Consider the following 27,895-nt stretch of genomic DNA (forward strand, 5'->3'; position numbering starts at 1 on the left):
CGATTTCTATACTCTACCTCAACGAGAGGCAGAAGCACTGTCGGTGGGAGAGTGACTCCCGTTGACACAGCGTAGTGTGGACCCCGCGGTAAGTAGACTTGAGTTATGTCGACTTGAGTTATGCTACCAGCTTAACTCAAATTGCATAGCTTAGATTGACCAGCAGCTGTAGTGAAGACAAGCCCTAAATTCCATTGAATTTAAATGGGACTTTGTGATGTCTGAAAATGGGATGCAGGCACACTTCCTCATGCCAAATTAAGGTATAGAGAGAGCGGAAAGGACAAGATAGAAGGATCACAAAGGTTTTCCACTCCCCATATTCCAGTTTTCAAATAAGTTCTTCCACAGTAATTGTAACTAAGAAAAAATTATAACAGATTATATCAAACAAACAAATACCTTTGCTTTTTAGTATTACTGGCAGGAGTTGTTTCTGGAGAGAATATAAATGGGTATTTTCTGGTGCAGTCACAGTTTGAGCTTTTGACATTTCTTCTAATCTTGGAGGAATAACTTCAGAAGCTGTAGCTGCTGCATCATCCTTTGCTGTTAACATTGGTAGTAAAGATGAAGGATTCCCAAATGTCAAAACGTTGGGGCTTTTAGTACCTGGTAAATTTTTAAGTGAAATGCTAGTAGAATCCCAGTCTGATACATCTGAAAAGAAGATCAGATTTAAAAGAATTAAAATGCAGACAGTAATGCTAAATTCTAGTAGCATACTCAGTTATCCATAACCACCACATAGTAGACTGTATCTTTCTACCCTCAGATGCACATGTAGTGGTCTGAGTTATCCCAACAGTGTCAAAGCCACTTAGACACATCTCAAGGCAATCTGTGCACATCCAGCGACTATACTCTAACAGAGCATAATTTGCATGTACCTTAGCAAGCCACAAAACATTATTTTTGATGCTATCTTATGATTAAGGGGAGAGATCTTTTTTTCCTTTCTGAATTGAGATTTCCTTTCTAAGAAATAAGGGTTCTTTACAGAGGGATTCTTGCAGTGACTCCAGAGTGAAAAAGGAACTGATTATTTTATTTGCATAAAAACAGTATGGGAAAGGTATATTTATCTATGCTCTGAAAGCCCCATATTCTAAATACAGATATGATTTGAGAATCAGTATCTAGGGAAGCAATATGGAAAAGTAATATCTGTGATGCTTTGGGGGTCATCCAAGCCAGTAAAGGATTCAGTCAACACCTGCCTTGGAACTCTGGGTACCTTAAATGTTATGCTGTTGTGGCTCACAGCCCTGACACCAACTGCTAGCATACAAGCAGGCAAGTCACACCCTGGATTCTACTGCCCAATTACTTTTTACAGGGGACATCGACAATCCTTTCAGCCCTGAGTTCTGCCCCCAAAACATCTTTCTCTACAGTGCTCAGACCCTCTTACTGTGGCATCCATAAATCTTATCAAGTTTGCTGCTCCTTTAAAGAGACAGTACACAGCAGCTTATTAATAGGGCTCTCAAGTGATTAAAAAAATTAATCGCGCTGTTAAACAATACTAGAATACCATTTATTTAAATATTTTTGGCTGTTTTCTACATTTTCAAATATATTGATTTCAATTACAGCACACAGTACAAAGTGTACAGTGCTCACTTTATATTTATTTTTATTACAAATACTTGCATTAATCACGACTAATTTTTTAATTTAATTTTTTAATGGAGTGAGTTAACTGCTATTATCGACAGCCCTATTTATTAACTTAACTGGAGTTGACAAACAAGCAAAGCACTGAGTTGGTTTATGGCAAATGTAAAACAAGCTTATTAACAAAGAGACATAGGTTTAAGTCAGGGATTGGCAACCTTTGGCACACGGCCCGTCAGGAAAATCCGCTGCAAACCGCAGCCAGTGGGAACTGCAATCGGCCGAACCTGCAGATATTGCAGGTAAACAAACTGCCCTGACTCGCCAGGAGATTTTCCTGACACGACGTGTGCCAAAGGTTGCCAATCCATGGTTTAAGTGATACCAAGTATAAGGAACAAGGTTAGAAATGGCTACAAAAAATAAAAAGTAAAAATATGCTTCTACAACTGAATTTCAACTTAAACTAGTCCTCAAAGTGTGTCAGAGTGAGGAGACAGAGTTGGAGCAACAAAAGCTTACTGACCAGGACAAACATGGGTAGCTTGAACAGAAGAGGGGGGTAAATCACATAAATGAAACTTGGAGGAAAGACATAATGATGTGCCTGATCAGGTGCTAGCACACAGACAGGTGTATTGTGGACCCCGTTACTCCGCCTGTAGCCTGAGTCACTATGGACACTAAATGTTATTCTGACTGTGTGAACATGGGAAGTGTTTTCCTGATGTGCTACTTTCTGTGATGATATAACAAGGTTGAGCCCAAGGGCTAAGATACAAACCTGCCATAACCACACTCAGTGGTTAAAGGTATAAACCCTCACTGGGGAAATCGAGTCAGTGTTATGTGTGTCTGTGGCACAGCTAAAAGGTGTTGTGGCCCAAGATCTGCTAGGAATGGTAGGACCCTAGCACAGATAGGTTAATAGCTATGAGCCAGCACTCCACTGAGAGCAGGGAAACTGAGGCACAGCTTGACCGTGTTGTGGCCAAAAATCTGCTGGGAGTGGTGAGTCACTAGTACAGCTACGTAAATAGCTGTGGGCCAAGATTCCTCTTGGAGCATGGCAGAGCCAGGGTGGTAAGAGATCTGGTTTCAAGCCCTTGGAACCCTTTGACCTAAGTGACCCAGATGGGTGTGCAGCAACTGCTGGGGAAATACGGATGGGTAAGGAGGGGAAAAGGTGACCCGTAACCTATGGGCTCAGGGGGATTTAGGACCAACGCCTAAGGAATGGCTAATTGTACTGCATCAATGTCAGGGGGGAGGTGTGACAAAAATGCCCATTGGTGGTTCACGACTCTGTGTCAGCAACTTTTGTCAGGCCTGACATACTCACTAAACCTTACATGCTATTGTCATAATTTGTCTCTAAAAGGTATCACATGTAAGGAATAATATACAACTAGGAACACCTGGCCCCAAAAATCATTGTGTAGTATATGTATAGTGTGTACAAAGAGTTATAAATACATGCTAGAATTATGTTCTTAAAATGTGTTTGACCAACAATGCATAACCCAGTCTGTCCAGGACAAAGGAATATGTATTTGTTTGTCTGACCAGACAGACAAACAAACGACGTCTGGTCATCAGGCAGAGACAATGAAGATCCCAATATATATAAGGTAAATAAAGCTATCAAGCAAAAAAGTGGGGGAGACAATAGCACAGAATTTTCACCCCTGAAGAAGAAAGAAACTTCATCTGGGCTCATGTTTCACAGAATACATTTTAAAAGTTTACTGGACTATGAAAAGAAAGGAAGAGAACCCCATAGTTATCCTTCACTCAAATAGTCAAAGAAACCAAACACTTTGAACTCTGTGTGTTGGGATCCTGGTTCAAGAATGGGCCAGCCATGTTGGAAGAATGTCAGGGATGAGACAAACTACTCTAGTTTTTTAAGAAAATTTTTAGTGTTAGAAACATATTTTTACTTTTGTTTGTAACCATTTCTACCTTATTCTTTATACTTGGTAACACTTAAATCTATGTCTTTTTATTAATAAACTTGTTTTATAATAAACCAACTCAGTGATTTGCTTGAAGTGGAAGGTTTGTCAACCCCAGTTAAGTTACTAAGCTGCTGTGTACTGTCACTTTAAAGGAGCAGCGAACTTGATAAGGTTTTGTGGATGCTACTGTAGGAGGGGCTGTGCACCACAGAGAAAGATGATTTTGGGGCAGAACTCAAGGCTGGAAGGGTTGTGGAGTTCCCTCTGCAAAGAGAAATTGGGCAGTGGAAGCCAGGGTACAACATGCATGCTAGCTGTTGGGGTCAGAGCTATGAGCCACAACAGCACAGCATTTAAGTCACCCAGAGTTCCATGGCAGATGTTGACTGAACACCATAACTGGCCTGGGTGAACCCCTAAGTGTCACATTGGCATAGGCAGCAGGATTCACACACAGGTTGCTATTTGAGAATTACACTTCAAGAAACAATAAAATAGTTTTAAGTGATTCACAAGTCAAAAGGCTGGAAACAATCAAAGAAAGATTACAGCTTAATTATTTTCTGTTTATTATCTCAAGTGTGGAAATAGAACAAAGGAAGTTTAAAATTAGCAACTGTGAAACAACTGCAAATTTAGAGTTGGCTATATCAGAAAAGAAGCAAAAAGCCCTAAAATGAGAGGCTGAGAAAGCTGCACAAGAATTCCAGAAATGAGAAGTCAAACAAGACAGACAGACATTTTTGGGGAAGAACTCAGGTATGGAAGGGTTGTTGAGGTTTCCCAGAAAAGCGTAACTGGGTGGTGGAAACTAGTTGCATGCTTGTATACTGGCTGATGGTGTCAGGGCTGTGAGCCACAACAGCATAGCATTTAAGGTACCCAGAGATCCAGCTCCTTAACTGGCCTGTGTGAATCCTTATGCATCACAGTATCTTCTTCATTCTGTCTTTTCCAGGCTTGGCAAATGCAGTACATTTCCCTTCCCCCACAGATTTACAGAGTAATGAAATAGGGGCACCTAGGCCCCTTGGACACTGGAAACATCTAGCCACCAGTGACATGAGACCATCTCCATGAGCATGAACTCTGCTTAAAACTGCTTTGAAACAAAAAAATGTCTGTGAATGTTTCTCTCAAGTCTGACTCTTGAGATAATGTTAAACTGAAGAGAATAAGGTGTCATGGAACTTACTGGAAAACACTGAGCAGATGAGCAGTAAGAGCCAACAAAAATATGCTATTAACTGCCCATCTGTTTGTTCTGCATTTGTAACATAATGGGATCCTGGTCTATTACTAGTGCTACTGTAATACAAATAATAAAATATCCAACTCTTTCAGCTTCTTCCAAAAAAGCACATGCTGCAAAAAGATGAGAAAAATGGAAGCTCAGTTTTTAACACGTTCTGCTCTCGAACTACAAGCATACATTTACAAATTTCTCTAAAAAGAAGCTTAGACTCCATTGAATTCGAAGTGGGGAGAACTGAAGTACCTTTCCTTTTTAAAAACAAAAAGAATTTGAGATCCTAAATCATAAACAGACTACATGTATGTTATATACACTTTATTTACAATGCATTTCAAAATACATGAAAGTTCTCTCTTTTATTTACCTGCCTAGAACTGAATCCAAGGTTTTGTATTCCCCCCATTTCAGTTGATATGCTTAACACCTAATTTTTGCAGCAGGAACACAGAACCCTGAATTCAGCTCTTGGCTGATTAATAAAAGAAAAAAAGACCCATTACAAATCAATGTAAATTAAACAAAATTAAAAATCCTTTAAGTCCACATTTTCTCTATACAAGATTTAGGATATCAAACTGGGGCTGTATTTTTGGATCAGTTATTGTGTGTTCTTCAAGAAAGAATTAGCAAATGTCACAAAGTATGTTAAAAGCACAGAATACTAACAAATTAAATATGGAAGTTTTATACATTGACTGTAAATCATTTTTATATAAATTGCAATTAAAACATATGTTAATCAGAAAAAAGGACAAAAAACATATAAATACCTTCAATATCATCTGCATCATCTAAACCAAGTTCTTCCATTAAATCTTCAAAAGAAAAAAATAAGCAATGTTGAAGATAAATATTTCTTAATGAAGATGCCCAATCCCACAACAAAATTTGATGTAGTGAATACTACCTGATTTTTGCCTTTTGCCAATCTCAATTCCCTTTGCAGGACAAGAAGAGGTGTCATTGGTTTCTAAAATTGCTTGAGTGGTCTTTGGCTATTGTAGACAATCCAACAAACAAAAATTAAATAAAATTCAAAATAATGATATATTCTTTAATTAGAAAGAAAAATTCTTAGCATAAATGACACTTACCTGTGAATCAAGATTTTTTTCACAAAAACCTAAAAAGAGGGGGGGGAAGTATTATCTAGTGTCTTTTAAAATCCTGAAGTGTAATAGTTATCAACTTCATGCAAAATTAGTACCTTGTGTGACAACTATGTATTGCCTATTTGCAACCATTGTTTTAATTCCACAAGACTTATTTTTAGTTAGGCTAAATATATCATAGCAACCAGCACGTTAGTATTATAGAAACTCACGACTGTTCAATCACGCATCTCAGATTTCAAGTGACCAAGCTAGAGTAATTCATGTGAAGCAATAAGGCCATGCTGATTAACAGTACAAAAATAAAACCTTTATTCTTTCTTAGAAGGCAATAATCCATTCCCTGAGTGGAAAGTTACAAAAGCCAAGTGGAATGGAGTAGTTTAATGTGTCATAAAGCAGTGCAACAGTACAATTATTATGATTATCCCACAAGTGTTTGTGTGTTGAAGAATCTCTATTTTCTGTAAATGGGAGGAGTCGGATGAGAGTTATATGCAAGTACAGATGTCATCTCAGTTCAGTTATCTGGCAACAAATTCTCAACACAGAGACCACTAAATGATTTTATCTCAGTTCAGTGATCTACAGATCAGTGTGCTTAGATTACCAGGAAGTAACAGAAACAACTCTTCTGTTTGGCTGTATTGTCCACTTTTAATACAATTCTCAATAACAGTTTCAACTTTTGTCTAGCGTAAAATCATTTCCATACCCATGTGATCTACTGGCCTATCTACACTTCTTGTAGCCTCTACCTTAATCATCATATAGTTTCTCGATCCTCTTTTGCAAAGAGGAATATAAAATGTTAGAAAGGATGTACAGCACAATTTTAATACTACCAACATTAAAGTGTTCTTATAAGCAACTATTACTTCATCTCAACAAAACTGCTGTCCAGTGATACGGTAATCTTTCTAATGTATTTCCACAATTGTCTTTTGATCTTTTTAAAAAACATTTTATTTATTTTAGCAGAATCATACCAAAGTAAAGGGAATGCAAAGAAACGGACTTCCCCAAAGCAACCCTGCAGTACAGGATTTCAAGCCTTCAAAAAGATGGAAAAGTTCTGGCTAGAACTTAATTACATATGATATGAAATTTTCATTTAATTGTGTCAATATGTTCATTATGTTCCAATGAGAGTGAATTCTTTAAAGACAAAAATAGGAAGAAACATGCCATCTTAGCAGTAGAACTTTCTTGCCCTCCTCATAAGCACGTAGTCACAGAGCACCATGCAGAAAGTTTATTATTTTAAATATTAAGGTTTGTGTATTATTTTATCAAATAACATTTTATCTATTACTTTAGTTTCCAGGCAAAGCAAAGAGAGAGATCAATATAAAAATAGCTACAAAAGGAGGAAGTATTCCCCTTTTGTGTTCAACGTTCACCCACCAGGAAAAGTCAAGAAATTCAGAAGAGGACAGATATTGCCAACAAAGTTTAGAGAATCAGGCAGATGCTGGGTTGAAAAGAGTCAGTCTTTGCTCTACAGGCTAACGGATTTGAACTCTGGCTAACCAGCAGAAGTAGCAAGTTCCATAGCCCAGAACTTTCAAATGAGAACAGTTTCTTCCAGGTGTCAAGAGCGCACTTCTGGGGACAGTAAGCAAAAGTGCATCAGGTATCTCAGACATTTTGTTGGTGCACAGAGAACGAGAAGAGGCTTGATTCTTAATAGTGGATTGGCAGAGCACTGGGGTTCTCAAACTGGGGGTCATGACCCATCAGGAGGTCGTGAGGTTACTACATGGGAGGTCATGAGCTGTCAGCCTCCACTCCAAATCCCACTTCGCCGCCAGCATTTATAATGGTGTTAAATATATAAAAATGTGTTTTTAATTTAAAAGGAGGGTTGCATTCAGAGGTTCTCTGTGTGAAAGGGGTCACCAATACAAAAGTTTGAGAACCCCTGCGATAGCAGATTAGAACTCTACACAGGATGGGGCACGGAGAAAAGGCACAGACCCGGATCTGGCAAAGTTGCACCCAACAGAGAGTTCCTCCCATGGTCTCTCTGTTGAGAATTTGTGGCCAGATCACAGTTCCTTTAGGTGCCTGAGCAGTGCCAAAGGGCCCCAGCATTCAAGAAAATCTGGTCTGATATGTCCAAAATTGTCCAGCTCTAAGCTATGTAGGGCTTTACATACTGACACATAATATTAATTGCAGCCAAAACCACTGGAATGAATGAAGAATAAGGATGATGGGTCCAGCTGGACCTGCTCCACTAACTATGCAGACTACCAAATTCTGCATAAACTGAAACAAAGTGGCCACTAAGGTAGCTTTAAGTATTGCACAATTATGCTAATCAAGATGTGAGGTGTCAAATGTCTTGAACAATCAAAAGACATCTGTAACTATTAACCATTATTTTGTGCAAGGTTCATATTATTATTCTTTTTAAATATTGAATAGAGCAATAATTTTTTACAGTGATTTACAGAAAGATTATTTGGCACACAAAAGGGATATAACTATGGACTTCTCATTTGCAATTTGATCAGTTAAGAAAATTAGACTTCTCAGATGCCAAGTACTAACCTTTCTGGACTCAAAAATAAATTAGTATTCATAGATAAAGTCTGAATTAAGAAAATGAAAAAAATCATATATTTCCAAGAAAATTATCTACTTCAGTCACTCCTTTCTATCTAGAACTATCTGTTAAGCTCTGGAAAGTGGAAAATTTGAAAATAGAAATGCAATGGATCCAAAATAGCTGGGTACTGAGAGTACCATTTATGAGACACACAGATGCTAAGCAAATAAAATACTCTGTCTTTGCCTCTGGGAGTTCACCCAAATCTTCCTTCCCCCTTAAGGTTTCTCACTCTCAGGATGGAGATTATGAGGTCCTCAAGTAATACACAATGGATGATCTCAGGTCATTCAGAGTCAGATATTCTATCAAGCCAAAGCCTCCCCATCTCTTTGTAACTTTCATAGGCTAAACCTCCTGGGCCAATAAAACTACAGAGAGGAAATAAATATAACAGCAGCAAATCATAACACTTTTTGACCATAAAAAAATCTCACATACCATCTTTTCTGTCAGAAAAAACTTTCTATAAAATTAAAAAACTGAACCTTGTCAACGTTTTGAAGAAGGTTTACAAGTCTAGTGAAAATAGAGTTTGAAATACTAAGGAGAGTATCATTCCAATTACTACCCATTTTAGCTACTGGTCAATGGCCAAGGACATACAAACTACCATTGTTCTTCTGAAATGGATCATCTCCTGAATTAATGCCAAAGCATTTTCTGCTCTTATTAAGAATAAAAAAACCCCTAATCTATTAATAATGACAATTAAGAAACAGTTTTCTATTGCCACTGAGAGAACCACCCACTCCTTTTTTTGAAGAATTCCTAAGGAATACATAGAAAATTAAGCTTATTCTATAAAAGCTCATGAAGTATGGATAACAATACAACGATAAAATTACCTTCACTTGGTTCCTCAAAAATACTCTGCATGTGTGTTTCAGTTCTGACAGCAGATGAAATTAACAGGTTGACTGGTAGTTTTCTTGGGCTTTCAGAAGCACACTGGTTAATTAAAAATATGCATGATAACCTGGATACAATTCATTTTTAATTACTTTCCACAGAAAAAGTATAAATATTTTTAGTTGTTGGGTATCAGCAATGATTTACAACCAAACACTTTTGCATTCTACCCACTATACATAGTACTCATATATCTCTGAAAAAGCTTTGGAAAAGGAATGTATATATAGACTATTTAAAAATCATAATACTTATGAATATTTTTAATTAAAGTGTTAATAAAATGCTAGTCAAAATTTCTGTCAACTAAGATGTCTGAACTAGCCTTGATAAACACAGAAGAAGTGGAAACAAGAAGTAGGGAAATAAGATAACAAATCAAGAAAATGAAAAAAAACGACTGCTTGAATAATAATTGCAGTTCTTTACAATGATTGTTTGTTTGTATCTCTATACTGTAGATGTAGGTAATGTTCATGTCCTCAGCACACAAGTCTATGGGAATTGTGCATACACCCTACGATAATCAATAGTCCCACAGCTGCACAGGGAATGCTATGAGGAGGACTGCAGAAACAAAGTCCAACAAGGCCAAAAAGTTGACAAACACTAACACTAACTATCCTAAAATGTTAAGATTAACATTTTAAAAGGTTAAAAATTAAAGGCTCTCAAAAGGAGACTAATGTGATAAAACACCACTACATTCTCCTTGCTGCCTAAAGCAGTCTGCAAGAACTGAGTAGCAACTGGGGCTATCCTCTGGATATGGGAGAGGCAAGAGACCATAGCTAGGGTTTATGTGTTGCTCCAATGGTTACAGCTTTTTCATAATGTGCATCAGCTTAAGAGGGGATTTTACAGAGGCAATGCTTGAGATCAGATAAAGGGTGAAAACCTGGCCCCAAATCCATTCAATGAGAGTTTTACTGTTAACTTAAATGGGGCCAAGATTTCAGTGTCTTTTTTAAAATAAAATAAAAAAAAAGATTAAAATACCTAATATTTTTAACTTTCAAAAACATTTAAAACAACTGAACTCTTTAATAATTCAATATGATGCTAGAAATACGAACTGAATCTGGGGGGGTCACTGCCACGAGACCTAGGTTATTAGCAGTCTTAACTAGTCAGCCCCTAATATAGCATAAGTACTTCAAAACCACAGCATCAAGCCCTATGATCCATTAAGCAGCGAAGAAGTCAGAAATGCAATAAAAGTAAACTCTTGAGAGGTAGTGAATTGAATACAATTGGTGGGATCATAATAGCCATATTAATGGAAAGTACCTCTGAATCCCAGGGTGATTCTGTATCCTCCTCCTCTTCCAATCCTAATACTGACATTGTATCTACAAAATAAAACAAATATGAAATTTTACTTTTCTCTAATAAACATTTCACATTAGTTTGTTCTTTATCAGATAAGCCCTGTATTCATAAAATAGCCAACTGGCATACATAATTTATCTCAATCTGTATACAAATAATTCACATGTGCTGCTAAGGTAGCTGCACATCACAGTGTGTCACTCTGTTTTCTTTAGGATTCCATCTTTCTTCCCTCCTCCAGTGGGAGTCTGCTAAACACCTGCTATACCCGCTGAAGAAAGAAACTGAAGGCTAAGGCCTGGTCTACACTTAAAACTTACACTGACTTAGCTATATCCTTCAGGGTGTGAAGTATTTTGCAACTTAAGTGCAGCCCTTAACTGACCTAACCCCGGGTGCAAATATGGCCAGATCAACAGTAGAATTCTTCCATCAATTTCACTACTGCCTCTCACGGAGGTTGGTTACCTACATTGATGAAACAACTCCTACGCTGATACAGGAAGCATCTTTACTATGGTGCTACATTGGCACACATGCAGTGCTGTAGCTGAGCAGCTGTAGTGTAGACATACCCTGAGAAATACTTAAATCCTTATATGTGAAGGCATGATGACATCCTCAAAATTCAGTGTTCTGGCTGCGTTTGCTGGTTGGGAGGAACTTTAACAAATATCTGGACTGGTATAGAAGATTCAATAGAATAAGGATTTTTATAGAGCACTGGTGTTACATGCTGCCACTGAGTAGCTCCACTTAAATGTATTCTGTACTAGCCACAGTTTCCAAATGGTTTTAAGGTGTAGAATGATTTGGAGTGTATTGCAGTACTCAAAAGTTACAAAGACACGGCGATGGAAGCTACATCCCATCAAAAAATAGATTTGAACCCTACCTGTCAGACACAGAAGAAAAATAACATCAGTACTAGCCACTGCTGCTATCTGATCATCTCAAAGCAACTGAAGGTTGTGAAATTAGATAATTTGTGGAAATACAACTTCAACTAAAAGGTTGGATGTAACATTCACCCTCTCTTCTGATTGTTGTTGTCATCTCACCAATGTCATTTTAGACATATCTGTGAGGTGACTTAATTTAAAAACGTAGGCTATAAAAATCTGAATTATTCCTATTTCTGTGCTTTACAATATGTCCAATCTATTCTATGCCTTTTTTAGATTATAAGTGCTTCAAGACAGGGACTATCTGTAATGTGCGTCTTGTACTCTTTGGAGCCCTTCAGAAACAAAGGAACAAAGTGATTTATCAGCCAAGTCATTCCCTGAAAGTGTACCAGGGCAAGTGAAAAACATCTCATGGTTCACAATACCAGAGGCAGCAGATTATGATCTTTTCTTAGTACTCTCACACAGTAAACTAATCTAAGAAAAACATTTGGATTACTATTTACTAATTTACCTTTCCTAATCGGAGTATCTTCTGAGGGATTCTGTGCTTCACGGTTGCCATTACAAATCAAACTTTTATCTCCAACATTTGAAATTTGTGGTTGTTCTATGTCACCTTCTTCCTCTGATGATTCTTCCTAGTAGAAAGAGATTGAATGAAAAATATCTTCCCAAAAAAAATACTAAACAAAACCAAATTATTTTCTATCTATTTTAAGATGTTATACTCCCACTCATTATTGTAGTGTCTGAGTGCTTGCAACATTAAATCAACAGTAATAGCAGAGTCACTTTTTGAGGCAAAAAACTCTGCTTGGGTATGGGGTTTGTTTAGTTGGGTGGATGATTCATTTGTTTTAGGTGGGTTTTGTTTTGTTTTTTTGGTGGGAGCACATTTGTTTGGATGAAGGTATCAACGTTGAGAGTATCATTTTGCTATGGTGAAAAGTTCTTGCAGCATTTTCTAAAGATGGTCAGATTCACCTAATCTCCTCTGGAATCTCATTCCTTAGTTGATCACCTCAACCAAGAATGCTTTCATTCCCAGATCTCACACACTTAACAATGGGCTTTACTTGTATTGTCCCAGAAGTGCACAACTGACCTTCTGATTCTAAATGTGACTTTATATTCCAACCACCTTCTTTTACTCATTTTTTGTATTAAAAAAAAAGTAAATTAAAAAAAATTCAGTTTATGCTGTTATAGCTCAATTTATTTTTCATAACACATTTGGATTTTGTCAGAGCCCAGTTACTCTTGCAAAAAATACCCAATTTATTTTATGCATCATTCTTTAGGCCACAAATTATACTGACTTCAGAACAATGAGTCTAAAATTCATCCTTCTATAGCATCATAAACACATTTAGAATAAAAAAAAAATGCTGCTCATTACTATCCTAACTAATGCATGAAAACTCTGCTTTATTGGAAACAAATTTATGGTCAGTCATTTCTTTATTCAATGCTGAAGATCAGATTAAATTTGAGTTACATGATTCTTGTTATCAATCTTGTATTAAGGTTTTTCATTTAACTATATTCAAATCATTCAGCTACAATACAAGTACCTTGTGTCTTATCTTCTGCTTTACCTGTGTAAAAATCCTTGTTATTGGGTTTGTCCCTTTTTACTTACTTTCATGCTTGATTGAAACACTTCTTTTAGATTTTCTTCACCGCTATTTACAGGCAAATTCTCACTTTCTGTTTCCAGTGTTTCACAGACTGTATTACCCAATTCCTTGGAATTCTTGCATTGCTCCTTTCCAGCATTTTGATCACCTAGAAATCTAAGATTCTCTGAGTCCTGTCTTCTGTTCTCACACCTTGGATTTTCTGTCTCTGACCAAGGATCATCATCACTTTCATAGATATCATCTACTAGATTTGGGTTTTTCTCCTTAATATAACAACTATTTAAGACAGATAGAGATGCACCTTTTTTCCAGGCTGTCAGTTCAGAACCTTCAAAAGAACAGCAGTTCTTACATCTGATTTCCTCATTTCCATCGGTATGTAACAATTCATTTGTATTCTGAAACTGATTAATTTCTTCATGTTCACTACCATCTTCTTTTTTTGATGAATCATAAGGTACTTCATTATTTACCATCTTAGATGATATGGCAGTTATATTTTCCTTTAAACCTTCATAATGTCCAGCTATAAAAGACACAGGAATATCAACAGATTCCTGCATTTCCTGATCTTTCTCTTCACATGTTTCATGACTATCACCATCGTGTATATTTTTGCTTCCACATTTAACTTCCCTTTCAGATTTAATAGCATTGTTAAAGATTTCTAACTCTTGATCACGCTTATGCTCCAATTTTCCAACATATTCCTCTTCCTCATCCTCTGTGTAATCATCTTGACTTCCTTCTTCTTCTGTATCTTCATCCTCCTTTTCTTCCTGACTAAATTCTTCCTCATCATCTTCCTCCTCTTCTTCTTCCTCTAATTCTCCTTTCTCCTGTTCGCTTGCTTCTAAAATATCTTCATTTGTCAGTTCTTTACATTCTTTTTTATTCAAATTTCTGTGATTTCTGGTTACTTGTTTGAGGTTTTGCCTTGATGACTGAGGACTTCCAATTCTAATATCCTCGCCATCTTCATAAAATCATAGATGAATTTGAAAAAGAAAAACAGAACATAGGAACCAACAAATTAATTGCACAAACAAAAATTTACCTGTTTAAACCCCAGGAGAGGAGGAGTCATCTGGGAAGGTTTTGAAAAGGAGCCAGGTGAGGGATGGACAGGTCGAGGGTAGGACTTGATTTGGGAAAAAGGCTTAGGAGGGGATTCAATGACATCTTCAGCTTCACAATCAGATTTATTTTGCTGTGAAACAGCTATATGTTCTGTTCTCATAATGCTACTTTTCTCACCTACTACAGTAAAAAAAACAAAGATTAAATATACCTAAAAGAGGAAGTAAAATACATAATAAATCTACAATTTCCTATCAACATATAATGTAGTAAAGGAGATTCCCCCTCCCGCCCCTAACTGCTTACTGTTTTTCTTGAATTGCTGGGAAGAGTTCATTAGCTGAGTCAAACTTGGTTTCTGTGGTTTCTGTAAATAAAGTTAACTTTAAGCACATTGAGTTTTTACATAAATAGTAAGCAACACCCCTCTCTTTTTATCAAATATTGAAGACTAAATTCATTAACATTTTCTTACTGCCAATGCCAGCTGAGGTCTCCATCCTGCAGTGCTGACTCAGCCAGCACTCTCATTGAAGTCAGTCAATGAGAGTTTTGCCCAAAAGATTTAGCCCATACATCATTAAATAAAATATTTCTAAGTGAATTATATTCTACAAAATCTTTTCTTTAATCCAGTCGGCATTAGCAATAAGGCATTTAGGATGTTTTGTTTCAATTTTATGTCTAAGAGTCTTAAATACTTGATAGATTCCCTAGGATTAGTCAACATTAGCCACTTAAAATGGCCCAATCCACCGCCTGATCACACCAAAATTCCTACATCATGATGGGAAGATGTTACTGCTTCTATTTTAACACACAATGCACGTGAAATACAGTGGAAATTCAGCAATTTATCATCTGAGTGGAAGAGGAAAAGTCATCAAATTGATACAAAAAATACTTACACAGAAGTTTGCAGGAATTTGGGTAAGAAGAGATTAGTGATCCAGACAGATAATCTAATGACAGTATTTTAAGGTAAGTTTTCAAAGAAGTTCATGAAGATTTAACTATGTGTTTCCTCACTGGTGTAACATAGAAAATTCCCTATGCAATGCTTTTAAAACATACTCCTAAATTTTCATGTAAAACTTCTAAGGAGGTTTCAGAAGATCTAATGAAAACCACAGTTGAAACAGTGGACCTTCAGCAGGTAGTGCTTCCATTTTTCATGTTCCATGCTTAATGAGAATGGAAAAGGCCTAATAAATAATTCTAGTGTCTACCATGTTCAATCAAATTATTCAGCAGGTGGTGGTGCTTAGAAAAAGACCTAGTGCTCCTTAACAGCCTATTGTGTATTTTAGCAATGGTATGTTAATACTATAAGCACTTGTATTTAAAAAGAGAAATCAAGATACAGAACAGTTACTTACATTTCAATACCTGTTGCTTCAAGACGTTTTGTCCACATAGATCCCACAGGAGCATGCAAGATCAGATTCTTTTGGCCAGCAATCTCCACTGGGACTGTGGCTGTATCCTTCACATCCTCATGTCCCCACCCAAGAACATAAAGGGCAGAGCAAACTCAATCACTTCTCATTCCTTTCACCAATATCGAATCCCAAGCTAAAGAACGTTGCAATACAGGGGAAGGCATACATAAAAAATATGCAGTTTGCTGATCAAAAGTCACAAACCAATCCTGAGGTTTTAGGGAGGGAATTATAGAAGCCAGATTGACCATCCTGAGCCCAAAGTGATGAATGAATTTGTTGAGTTGGAGATGTCATCCTCCTTTCTTTTTCAGAATGGCAATACAAACTTCTGCACCAAGCAGTAGGAGAATGACTCTCTCGTTTCTTGTAAAAGGAATCTCTAAGAATGAATGGGGATGGGTGGGTAAGGCCTGAAACTGGACCAAATAACCCTGTTTGATAACTTCCAGGTTCTGCAATCCTTAACTCTAGTACAGTACCACCCTACAAAAAGAAATAAAGGAGATTGATAAGGGACAGGTGTGCAGGGGCAGGGTGTGTGTGAGAGAGTAACAGGTGAACAAATCTGTATAGATCAGTCCAGGACTCTTGACTGTAGAATCTATTTCTTGTCTCAGGGATGGTGATGTGTGGGTTCTAACAGAAGATAAGGTTGAGCTTCTCCTTCACTTGTTGTGAGGTCTTTCCTTGGGAAGATCTGAGCACTCCTGTTGATAACAGTATGAGAAGCTGACTTTAGCCTGGAAAAAATTTGAGGTGTAACATGCCTCCTCCTCTGGACTATACTGTAGGGGCCAAAGTGTCTTTCTATAGTCTTTCAAAAAGAGTGGAACTCTTTATCTAGGACTTTAAAAGGTCATGACTTTCATATGAAAGGTCCTCAATTGTGATCTGACATTGTCAGCGTGGATGAAACCAATATAATCTGTACAGATTAGAAGGGCTGATTATGGAGCTCAACTGACATGAGGCCAGTGTCGAGGAGCATGCGTCAGACAGTAGATTTTATCAGAAGTGGGGGTCAGGCTTTGAAGGAGGAACTGTGGCCAAATCAGAAACAGAATGACTCCTCAGCCTACTCTTTGATTGTAACAGGGAATGTGATTGGTGCAGTTGTTGTTTTTGACCATGGTCAGCAGGAGCAACTGACTCACCTGTGGAAACCTCAATTGATCGATCATGAACTCTAGATGAGGTCTGAGGTCTTTTGGTAGCTGTCATGCCCTGGGTGCTAGGGACAGTGTCTGAGTTTACCAGAGAACTAGCTGAATGTAGTTTAAGAGCAATTAAACCACTTTTCAACTCACAATTCTCTGAGTCAGAGATTGTCTTGATAATTTCTACTGGAATAATCAATTTCAGGCAGCATCTCAGGCTTTCTGCATCCATTCAGAGAAAGATCTACAGATGGAGCACTTGTGAAGTAGGTGGCCTTCTCTAAGGCAAAAAGTCATTTAGAATGGCCATCATTTTGGGATTGGCCATCTCACAAGAAGGACAGGAGGGCAGGACTTAAAGTCTAGAGACTTTGCCTTGGCCATGACATTAATGCTTTCATACCAAGTATCCTCATAGTTTCTAACTTATTTTTTGGCCCAATGGGCAAATAAAATGTTAAGTACTAAACTAATCCTAACATTAATTGAGGGAGTTACGGTTTGGCAGAACAACACTGCTGAATTCAGTCTCGCTGCCATTGGTGATAAGAGGAATTAGGAGATGGTTGGGTCTGCTTTACCCACTATGGCTTCACATGGATTGGTGCGAGCACATGCAAGGTGAAGGGGCAGCTCCAATGAACACTACTGGCTAAAATAATCTGATCATCACACTCAAAGCGCATGCCCAATTAGAGCGGGATCCATGTAGAAAAATACTCAAAGAACAACTTCTTGTTTCAGGAAATTGCTAATAGGCATATGATCTGAGGAGAAGGAAAATGTATGTGGCTTCTTCACAACTAGCTGATTTGTTTCATATGGTATATAAGCTCATGAAGATTTTTTGAGTCTGTAAACAAGCAATTTAAGAGGTAAATTGTGTGATAACTTTAAGGGAGAGAAAGACTTGGTAGAATGTTGCTGCACATATACTCTGCCCCCCCACCCCCCGCAATTTCAAAGCACTTTGGCCCAGATTTTTAAAGGTATTTAGGCACTGCTGCCCTCGACATTGTAATACCTAAGTTAGGAGCCTAAGACTCTGTGATGGGGTGCAACTCACCATTGTGGTGCCTCCGGCTGGCTGTCTTGGGGATTAGCTCTGCTAGCCAATGCACCATTTTCTGATGGTGTCTCGCCACCGTCACTTCTCCTCCAGGACCCATGTTACTCCCCAAACCATGTCATGTCTTCATGGCACAGCCCTCTGGCTGTGTCATGCTCTGTTCTCCCCCCTTCCAGGGGAACTGCAGTACTCTGTCCAGCCACTTCCCTCAGTGGCAATTGCAGCCATTGTCTGACCAATTCCTCATTGGTGGTGGTCGCGGGGGGGGGGGGAGGGACCTGGGCCCACCCACTATTCTGGGTCATAGAATCATAGAATATCAGGGTTGGAAGGGACCTCAGGAGGTCACCTAGTCTAACCCCTTGCTCAAAGCAGGACCAATCTCCAACTAAATCATCCCAGCCAAGGCTTTGTCAAGTCTGACCTTAAAAACCTCTCTAAGAAAGGAGATTCCACCACCTCCCTTGGTAACGCATTCCAGTGTTTCACCACCTTCCTAGTGAAAAAGTTTTTCCTAATATCCAACCTAAACCTCCCCCACTGCAACTTGAGACCATTACTCCTTGTTCTGTCATCTGCTACCACTGAGAACAGTCTAGATCCATGCTCTTTGGAACCCCCTTTCAGATAGTTGAAAGTAGCTATCAAATCCCCCCTCATTCTTCTCTTCTGCAGACTAAACAATCCCAGTTCCCGCAGCCTCTCCTCATAAGTCATGTGTTACAGTCCCCTAATCATTTTTGTTGCCCTACGCTGGACGTTTTCCAATTTTTCCACATCCTTCTTGTAGTGTGGGGCCCAAAACAGTACTCCAGATGAAGCCTCACCAATGTTGGATAGAGGGAAACGATCATGTCCCTCGATCTGCTGGCAATGTCCCTACTTATATAGCCCCAAATGCCATTGGCCTTCTTGGCAACAATGGCACATTGTTGACTCATATCCAGCTTCTCGTCCACAGTAACCCCTAAGTCCTTTTCTGCAGAACTGCTGCCTAGCCATTCGGTCCCTAGTCTGTAGCGGTGCATGGGATTCTTCCGTCCTAAGTGCAGGACTCTGCACTTGTCCTTGTTGAACCTCAACAGATTTCTTTTGGCCCAATCCTCTAATTTGTCTAGGTCCCTCTGTATCCTATCCCTACCTTCCAGCGTATCTAAATGTAAATAGCCCTGTAAATAGCTGCCACTTGCTGCATCCCCTCCAACTCCTCAGTTCCTTTCCCTGGGCCACTTCTCTGAGGCCCCAGCACCCTCTTTGCCCTTGCCTCAGGACTTCAGTCTGCAGATCCCTGCAGCCTACCAGGAGCTATCTTAAGCTTTCCTGGTCCCTGCCTAAAGCACTGCTCTGTCCAGGGTGATAGCTGTCTTCAGCCTGCAAGGCAGCCAATCCTCCCCTCCTCAAGCTCCAAGGAGCAACTGAAACTACTCTCCCCTGCAGTCCTTTTTTTAATGGACCTCCATGGCCCTGACTGGCCGCTCCTTGCAGCCCCTCTTTAATTGGCTGCCTCCTGTGCAGCCTCCCTAGGGCGCAATTAACCCCTTTATAGGCTACTGTGGGGTGGACACCTCATCACAGTCTCATTTTCAGAAGAAACTCAGGCACTTAGATGCCAACACCCAATTTACGGTCATCAGGATTTAGGCTTCTAAGGGTCTATATCACTTTTAAAAATGAGACTTAGGTGATGAAACACTGAGTGCCACAACCTCTAAATACCTTTAAAAATCTGGGCCTTTCATACTGCTTCTTATATAGAAGGGGAGAATATTTAAATCTCATGGATTTAAACTGGTTAGTCATTTCCAATATCCCCTTTTCTCTTTTTGAAGACTGTGTTTGAATAATAGTCCATCTTCTCCTCCTGCCTAACTCTATAAATGAATACGTAAGTCAAACTTCATGACCTTTTAGATACTGGACATAAAAAAGAATATGACTCAAAATATTCAGCAAGTTGAATTCACAGAAGGATCCCAGATTGGAAGAGACAGATAATAGGTTTTGTTCAAATATAAACTATTTTCTATAACACAGAAGAGTTATAAAAATGCATATTAAATATATTTCAAAATCCCTGGTGTAGTTTTCCCAGTCCTTCTTTATTGGAATATGATGCCTGGTCTTTACTTAAAATGTAGATTGACCTAGCTACTTTGAGTGCATAAAATTCACACTCCTGAACACCACTGGTAAGTCAACCCAAACTTCAGTGTAAATGTGACTTGGTCAACGGAAGAACTATTTCCTTTTTGATTAACATGTACTGTAAAATTAAATTCTCTAAGATCACAATTTTTGCTAAGTTTGGATATTTTTTGAAGTGCTTTTCTGCCTCATGAAAATAGATTATATGATCCATATAAGATTAACAAAGATTTTTAGACTACTATAATCAGAATTTTTGCCTAAACTGAATGATTTCAGCCTAGGCAAATCTCTCAGTGCTCATCAAAAAACAGAAGAGTATATTTTAAGTTAAAACTAAGTAAAGTTTCTCTGCATTTATAATCTCTTTTTTATAGCATATAGGGGTATGAAATGTTTCAGAGTAGCAGCCGTGTTAGTCTGTATTCACAAAAAGAAAAGGAGTACTTGTGGCACCTTAGAGACTAACAAATTAATTAAATTTGTTAGTCTCTAAGGTGCCACAAGTACTCCTTTTCTTTTTAGGGGTATGAAATGAAATGGATTGTTAATGAGACTGAAGGATATAGGAAAGTTGTTCCACATAGTGAGAACTGCAGAGAAAAAGACTCTTGTATCAACAGTAATGAGGATGTAGGTGTGACGTTATTGACATGAACTGTTACCGTATGGATTATTGTTGAAACCAGGGTCCTATGGTCGCACCAGGTCTTGTACAGAGGAGGTCAAGTGGGGTGTCTAAGGAAAGGTTGTAGTTTGCTGGTTATAATTATGTCTTCTGTATGTGTGTATCATTTTTGTATTTGATGTTATGAATATTGGCTATGTCCTTCTATCTCAATGTGTTTGATTCTAAGTAGCCTCAGTGAAGCATTTGGTCAGCTTCTTGAGAATGGGCACTTACTGAGAATAGTGCTATCAAGAAACACTTAACTGACAATGGACTTTGGGAGATGCCAGTCCACATCTGAGCTTTCCTGGGAAAGTTCAAACTAACATGTAAACAATGGTGTCAGCCTACAAAAAGCTGAATCATTCATAGTCATGTGATTGCCCAGGTGGCTACAAACTCCATCTTCTTGCTTTGATTTTGCACAGAAGATCAAAGGGGTTTCTGCCCACAAGAGAGAAAATATAAAAGGTTCTGGAAACCCCTCCATTTTGTCTTCAGCTGGCTGAAGAGATGGCCTCTCCACCCCAAACTGATGCCTGAAAGAAACTGGAACAAAGGACAATAACTACAGGGTGTGAGTGATTGCTGGACCCAGACTAGGAAGGAGTCCAGTCTGTGAAAGAAGCTTATTGGAACATCTCTGAGGGTGAGATTTACCTGCATTCAGTTTCCTACTGTATTAGGCTTAGACTTGTGTGTTTTTGTTTTATTTTGCTTGGTAACTTACTTTGTTCTGTCTGTTATTACTTGGAACCACTTAAATCCTACTTTTATATTTAATAAAATCACTTTTGCTTATTAATTAACCCAGAGTAAGTAATCAATACCTTGGGGAGCAAACAGCTGTGCAGATCTCTTTATCAGTAAAAAAGAAAAGGAGTACTTGTGGCACCTTAGAGACTAACAAATTTATTTGAGCATAAGCTTTCGTGAGCTACAGCTCACTTCATCGGATGCATTCCGAATGCATCCAATGAAGTGAACTGTAGCTCACGAAAGCTTATGCTCAAATAAATTTGTTAGTCTCTAAGGTGCCACAAGTACTCCTTTTCTTTTTTGCAAATACAGACTAACACGGCTGCTACTCTGAAACTCTTTATCAGTGTGATAGAGGGCGGACAATTTATGAGTTTACCCTGTATAAGCTTTATACAGAGTAAAACGGATTTATTTGCGGTTTGGATCCCACTGGGAACTGGGTGTCTGGGCGTTACACACAGGAGCATTTGCTAAGCTGTTCTCAGTTAAGTCTGAGGCTTTGGGGGACGTGGTTCAGACCTGTGATTGCAGCAGGCTAGCGTGTCTGGCTCAACAAGGCAGGGTCCTGAAGTCCCAAACTGACAGGGAGAACAGTTTTAGAGGTAGTCTCAGCACATCAGGTGGCAGTCCCAAGGGGGTCTCTGTGACAAAGTGACAGCAGACCTCTGAGGTGAGGAAAAGGAGGAGAGATAGGAAACAAGGGGGGAAAGAATACTGCTTATGAATGAGTAACATTCTTCAAAGACAACTGACTAGTTGTTTCAGTTTCATATTTTCTCCCTTTTAAAAACAAAATCACCAAGTATGTGTGTGGTAATAGACCAGGGGTGAGCAAACTTTTTGGCCTGAGGGCCACATCTGGATATGGAAATTGTACGGTGGGCCATGAATGCTCACGAAATTGGGGTTGGGGTACGGGAGGTGGTGAGGGCTCTGGCTGGGGCCAGAAATGAAGAGTTCAGGTGTGGGAGAGGGCTCCAGGCTGGGGCAGGGGGCTGGGGGGGGGGAGCTGGAGATGAAGGGTTTGGGGTGCAGGAGTGTGCTCTGGGCTGGGACCGAGAGGTTCGGAAGGTGGGAGGGGAATCAGGCCTGGGGCAGGGGGAGGAGGTCAGGGTGCAGGCTCCAGGCGGCACTTACCTCAAGTAGCTCCCGGAAGCAGTGGCATGTCCCTTCTCCGGCTCCTACGTGGAGGCGTGGCCAGGAGGCTCTGCGCACTGCCCCGTTTGCAGGCACCTCCCCTGCAGCTCCCATTGGCTGCGGTTCCCAGTTGGGAACGGTTGGGACGGTGGCAGTGCACTGACCTCCCTGGCTGCCCCTACGCGTAGGAGCCAGAGAGGGGACATGCCACATTGCCGCTGCTTCTCAGAGCCGCGCGGAGCCAGCCCCCGACCCCGCTCCCTGGCTGGACCTTAAGGGCCAGATTAAAACATCTTGGCCAGTGGGCCATAGTTTGCCCACCCCTGTAATAGACAAAACCAATCTGATGATTATAAATTAGAGGCTAACCGGAAGAAATTAGATTTCAGAAGGGACTGGAAGTTTGAATGAGATTTGAAAATAGCTAGCTGCATAGAAAAGAGGCTATTCCAAGTTGGGATACAATGAGAAAAACAGTGGGAATCACAGAGGGAGAAACAAAGACAATATGGAAGCAGCAGGAGTGTGCAGAGAGTAGGGCGAAGACTGGGACTATAGAGGAAATGAGAGCTGACAAGCAAGCAAGGTGAGCTGTGTAAATGCTTAAAGTTGAAGTAATGGAGTTTGAAGTTGATAAATCATCAGAAAGCCAGTAAAAGTATTTTAGGAGTGGGGTGGAAGAACATGATCAGAGCACCAGGAAAGTGGGCATCTGAGTACTCCGAGGTTAGCATGAGCAATGTAATAACAAAGTAGAAGGTAGAACCACTTCAGTGACTACTCCACAGAGCCCACTTGAGGAACAATTCATTTGTTGCTGAGGAAATGGGAACCAGTCAACATGGTGAAGCATTTAAGCACAACTGTATACAAGAAATATCTGATGGAAAGAACAACAGGCAAATAAATAATTTCATTTTAATGCACTGTTACCCTGTCATAAAAGTACTACTATTCAAGATCAAATTCTTAATTCTGGAAGGGAGCAGAGGTAATTGTAGGTTTAAAGAACTATCTTTATTCTCTTGAAACCATGATTCAAATGAGCAGAAATAAGTACAATATATGAAGTGGTCTTTATCTCATCATCTACTGAATATTTATCCAGATCATAAAATCTTCATACACTCTGCCACAACTAAAAGTCTTTTTAGAAAGGGCTCAAGGTGGGAACGGAAAGGGTGAAGATCAGGTCAGTTGCAACTGTATTTTGGGAAAACTTGCACTGTGGCTGACTAGAAGTGAAACCTCTCAATCACAGCAAAAAAAAATCTTTGCTAAAATCTCCCAAATGTTTTTTTTTTTTAAAAAAAAGATATATGCTTCCTCTTATAGCTAGGAAATATTTTTCAATAAGAGCATGATACCTTAGGGGTAAAATCTAGTTCTTCCTCCTCTGATGTAAGCCAGCTGTCATCCCCTTCATCTTTTTCAGAGCTTCTTAAATAAGAAAAACATAAGACAATAATAAGTGGTGCTCTCTCTCTCTAGGATTTGCTAAAATATGTTATTTTTTTTTTAAATTTACCTTACTGAATCTCCTTGGGAAAGGTCATCTATAACTGTTCAAATATTGATTAAAATAAAAAAGAAATTAATTATTTTAGCATTAAAAGCAAAAGACTTGGAAACTGCCAAAGATAAGTAAAAATATTTAGCATGAGCAAACCTACAAGTAATTCAAGGCTGAAACTTAGTATAGACATCTTAATCAAGGGTAGTATGAATGTAAATATATTTTCTATTATCAGTTGAAAAAATCTGTATGTTCAAAGGATGAAACAAATAAGGTCTTCAGTTTGGTAAGCTCTTTTGTACTTATGTTCAAAATATGACATACAATTTAAAAATGAAACTAAGTTCCAAACAATTGGAACATAGTTAATCATTTTTGGTGGGCATGATGTGGTGAAAGGGAAGTAAAACTGCTAAGATTATAAAATTTGGAATTGTGGGCAATTCATAAGAATAGAAACTTAGTCTTTTTTATATTTACAGTATGGGCTATACATTGACAGATGTTGGACTATGTCCGCAGCACCACTCTCTTCTCTGCATTACTCTGGTAATGCATAGGGAATGGAGAGCAGTACCCTTGCATAGGGAAATTGCCAGGTGGTGTAAAGCTGATTGGGCCCGCTCTACAATACTCACTCTTGACCCCTCTGAGTAAGGAGCATTACAGGGCCAGAAGGGATGTGAGTAGAGCATGTTGCACTGAATCACACTTGGCTAGTGGAATGGCAGTAACATATATCAGTGGCCAAACTAGATCCATGTTTCCCCCAGGACTGGGGAGGCCAAAAGATGGTGGAAAACCACTTATGCGTCCCCATTCCCAGCTATTCAGAGGCCAGCTCTAGCACACCCAAAGATTGGGCCCATAGATTAGTCAGCAATGACTCTCTGAAGATTTTAGACATGCTTAACTTTACAGATTGCAAGTAGTCGAATAGAAATAAATGGAACTACACACTGTTCATAAAGCTAAGAACATAGTTACATGTGTGCAGGATTTGGGACTTTACCATAGAGTGATATCCAAGACATTGTAATTAGAATGAAAATGGTAGAGATTCCCCAACTCCACTGACTTTAATGAGATTTGAGGGAGCTCTGGAATTTCCAGGATCAGAAAATAAATACTGTTCTATGTTCAGAAAAATTGATATTTGAGATATCATTGTGCATTAACTTGTGTAATTCTTATTTTAAATGACATGATTAATATGCCTTTTGTGATTTTCCATGAAGAATTTTTTTTTAAACTCCGTAACATGGAAATCAAATAGCAAAGAGCAATTATGAGTCTTAAACAAAAGACTGATATAAACATAATAAAGTCAGGAAACTGAAAATTAATAGCAACATGTTAGTTACTTAAGCATAGTCCAAGTTAATCTCAAGGCATACATGTCCTCTATTTACCAACAACCCAACAAAATACAAATAAACTTGTTTTACTATGACAGTAATTATATTCTTCACAACTCCAGAATTAATGCTGGTACATTGATGATTATTTTTCATAATCTGAGCAGAATTTTCATATTTTGCCTTACTGTTTGCAGCTACTGTGTCATTTTTGCTAGACAGGCCTGAAAGGTTGCAACGTCAACTCTGGGCATAGATGTAACACTGAAAAAATTCTGATTAGCAAGAATGGAGGTAAGTGCAAATATTTTTAACAAATTTTGACCTTTTCTCCAAAAGAGTAACTCTCAAAAACAATCTTTTCCCCCAATTTTTTTTTTCCATTTTTAAAATATTTTTATTATAAAAATACTATACTCTTAGCCCAGCAGAAGAGTCTGTCCTATCTCAGGGCCTCTCCTTTTGTCCCTCCAGGCCCACGAACATGATACAGTTCTGTGGTGACCTAGAATCCTACTTTCAACGTCTCCAACTCAAAGAATATTTCCAACACACCAGTGAACAACATACTAACCCACAAAACTACTATCCTACCAACACTACAAACACTACAAACATATTATCCTACTAACACTACAAAAAGAAGGATTCTGCGTGGACTCCTCCTGAAGGTTGAAACAACATTCTGGACTTAGATTGCTTCCATCGACGTGCACGGGCTGAAATCGTGGAAAAGCAGCATCACTTGCCCCATAACCTCAGTCGTGCTGAACACAATGCCATCAACAGCCTAAGGAACAACTCTGACATCATAATCAAAAAGACTGACAAAGGAGGTGCTGTCGTCATCATAAATAAGTTGGAATATGAACAAGAGGCTACTAGGGGGCTCTCTAACTCCACATTCTACAGGCCATTATCCTCTGATCTCACTGAGGATTACCAAAAGAAACTACACCATCTGCTCAAGAAACTCCCTGAAAAAGCACAGAAACAGATCTGTGCAGACACATGCCTAGAACCCCGACCAGGGGTATTCTATTTGCTACCCAAGATCCATAAACCTGGAAATCCTGGACGGCCCATCATCTCAGGCACTGGCACTCTAACAGCAGGATTGTCTGGCTATGTGACTCTCTCCTCAGGCCCTAAGCTACCAGCACTCCCAGCTATCTTCGAGACACCACTGACTTTCTGAGGAAACTACAATCCATCCGTGAAAACACCATCTTGGCCACTATGGATGTAGAAGTCCTCTACACCAACATTCCACACAAAGATGGACTACAAGCTATCAGGAACAGTATCCCTGATAATGTCACGGCAAACCTGTGGCTGACCTTTGTGACTTTGTCCTCAACCGCAACTATTTCACATTTGGGGACAAAATATACCTACCAGTCAGTGATACTGCCAGGGGTACTCACATGGTCCCACAGTATGCCAACATTTTTATGGCTGACTTAGAACAACGCTTCCTTAGCTCTCATCCCCTAACGGCCCTACTCTACTTGGGCTACATTGATGACATCTTCATCATCTGGACCCATGGAAAAGAAGTCCCTGAGGAATTCCACCATGATTTCAACAATTTCCATCCCACCATCAACCTCAGGCTAGACTGATCGACAAATGCGGTCCATTTCCTGGATACTACTGTGCTAATAAGTGATGGTCACATAAACACCATCCTATATCGGAAACCTACTGACCATTATACTTACTTACATGCCTCCACCTTCCATCCAGGACACACCAAATGATCCATTGTCTACAGCCAAGCTCTAAGTTACAACCGCATTTGCTCTAATCCCTTAGACAGAGACAAACACCTACAAGATCTCTATCAAGCATTCTTAAAACTACAATCCCACCTGCTGAAGTGAAAAAAACAGATTGACAGAGCCAGAAGAGTACCCAGAAGTCACCTATTACAGGACAGGCCCAACAAAGAAAATAACAGAATGCCACTAGCTGTCACCTTCAGCCCCCAACTAAAACCTCTCCAGCGCATCATCAAAGATCTACAACCTTTCCTGAAAAATGATCCCTCACTCTCACAGATCTTGGGAGACAGACCAGTACTTGCTTACAGACAGCCCCCCAACCTGAAGCAAATACTCTCCAGCAACTACACACCACACAACAAAAACACTAACCCAGGAACCTATCCTTGCAACAAAGCCTGATGCC

General features: G+C 39.2%; 1 protein-coding gene across 32 annotated transcripts in view; it reads right to left on the reverse strand.

The window, feature by feature from the left end:
• The window catches only part of LOC119854023 (ankyrin repeat domain-containing protein 26-like), a 187,900-nt gene that overhangs the window by 124,136 nt on the left and 35,869 nt on the right, over nt 1-27,895 (reverse strand). For 14 of the 32 annotated variants that reach the window (XM_038397904.2, XM_038397879.2, XM_038397917.2 and 11 more), the window contains 11 exons: nt 24,357-24,390; nt 24,196-24,268; nt 14,750-14,810; nt 14,421-14,623; nt 12,232-12,358; nt 10,768-10,829; nt 9,414-9,516; nt 5,931-5,959; nt 5,744-5,831; nt 5,607-5,651; nt 403-660 (listed from right to left, as the gene is read on the reverse strand). In XM_038397904.2, coding sequence (XP_038253832.1) covers nt 403-660; nt 5,607-5,651; nt 5,744-5,831; nt 5,931-5,959; nt 9,414-9,516; nt 10,768-10,829; nt 12,232-12,358; nt 14,421-14,623; nt 14,750-14,810; nt 24,196-24,268; nt 24,357-24,390 — 1,083 coding nt within the window. Of the gene's footprint in view, nt 1-402; nt 661-5,606; nt 5,652-5,743; nt 5,832-5,930; nt 5,960-9,413; nt 9,517-10,767; nt 10,830-12,231; nt 12,359-14,420; nt 14,624-14,749; nt 14,811-15,351; nt 17,179-24,195; nt 24,269-24,356; nt 24,391-27,895 lie in introns of those variants that run through there. The other 18 variants (XM_043495587.1, XM_043495497.1, XM_043495595.1 and 15 more) reach the window with 4 other exon arrangements.

This window comes from Dermochelys coriacea, chromosome 1, assembly GCF_009764565.3.
Source record: "Dermochelys coriacea isolate rDerCor1 chromosome 1, rDerCor1.pri.v4, whole genome shotgun sequence".
NCBI lineage: Eukaryota > Metazoa > Chordata > Testudines > Dermochelyidae > Dermochelys > Dermochelys coriacea.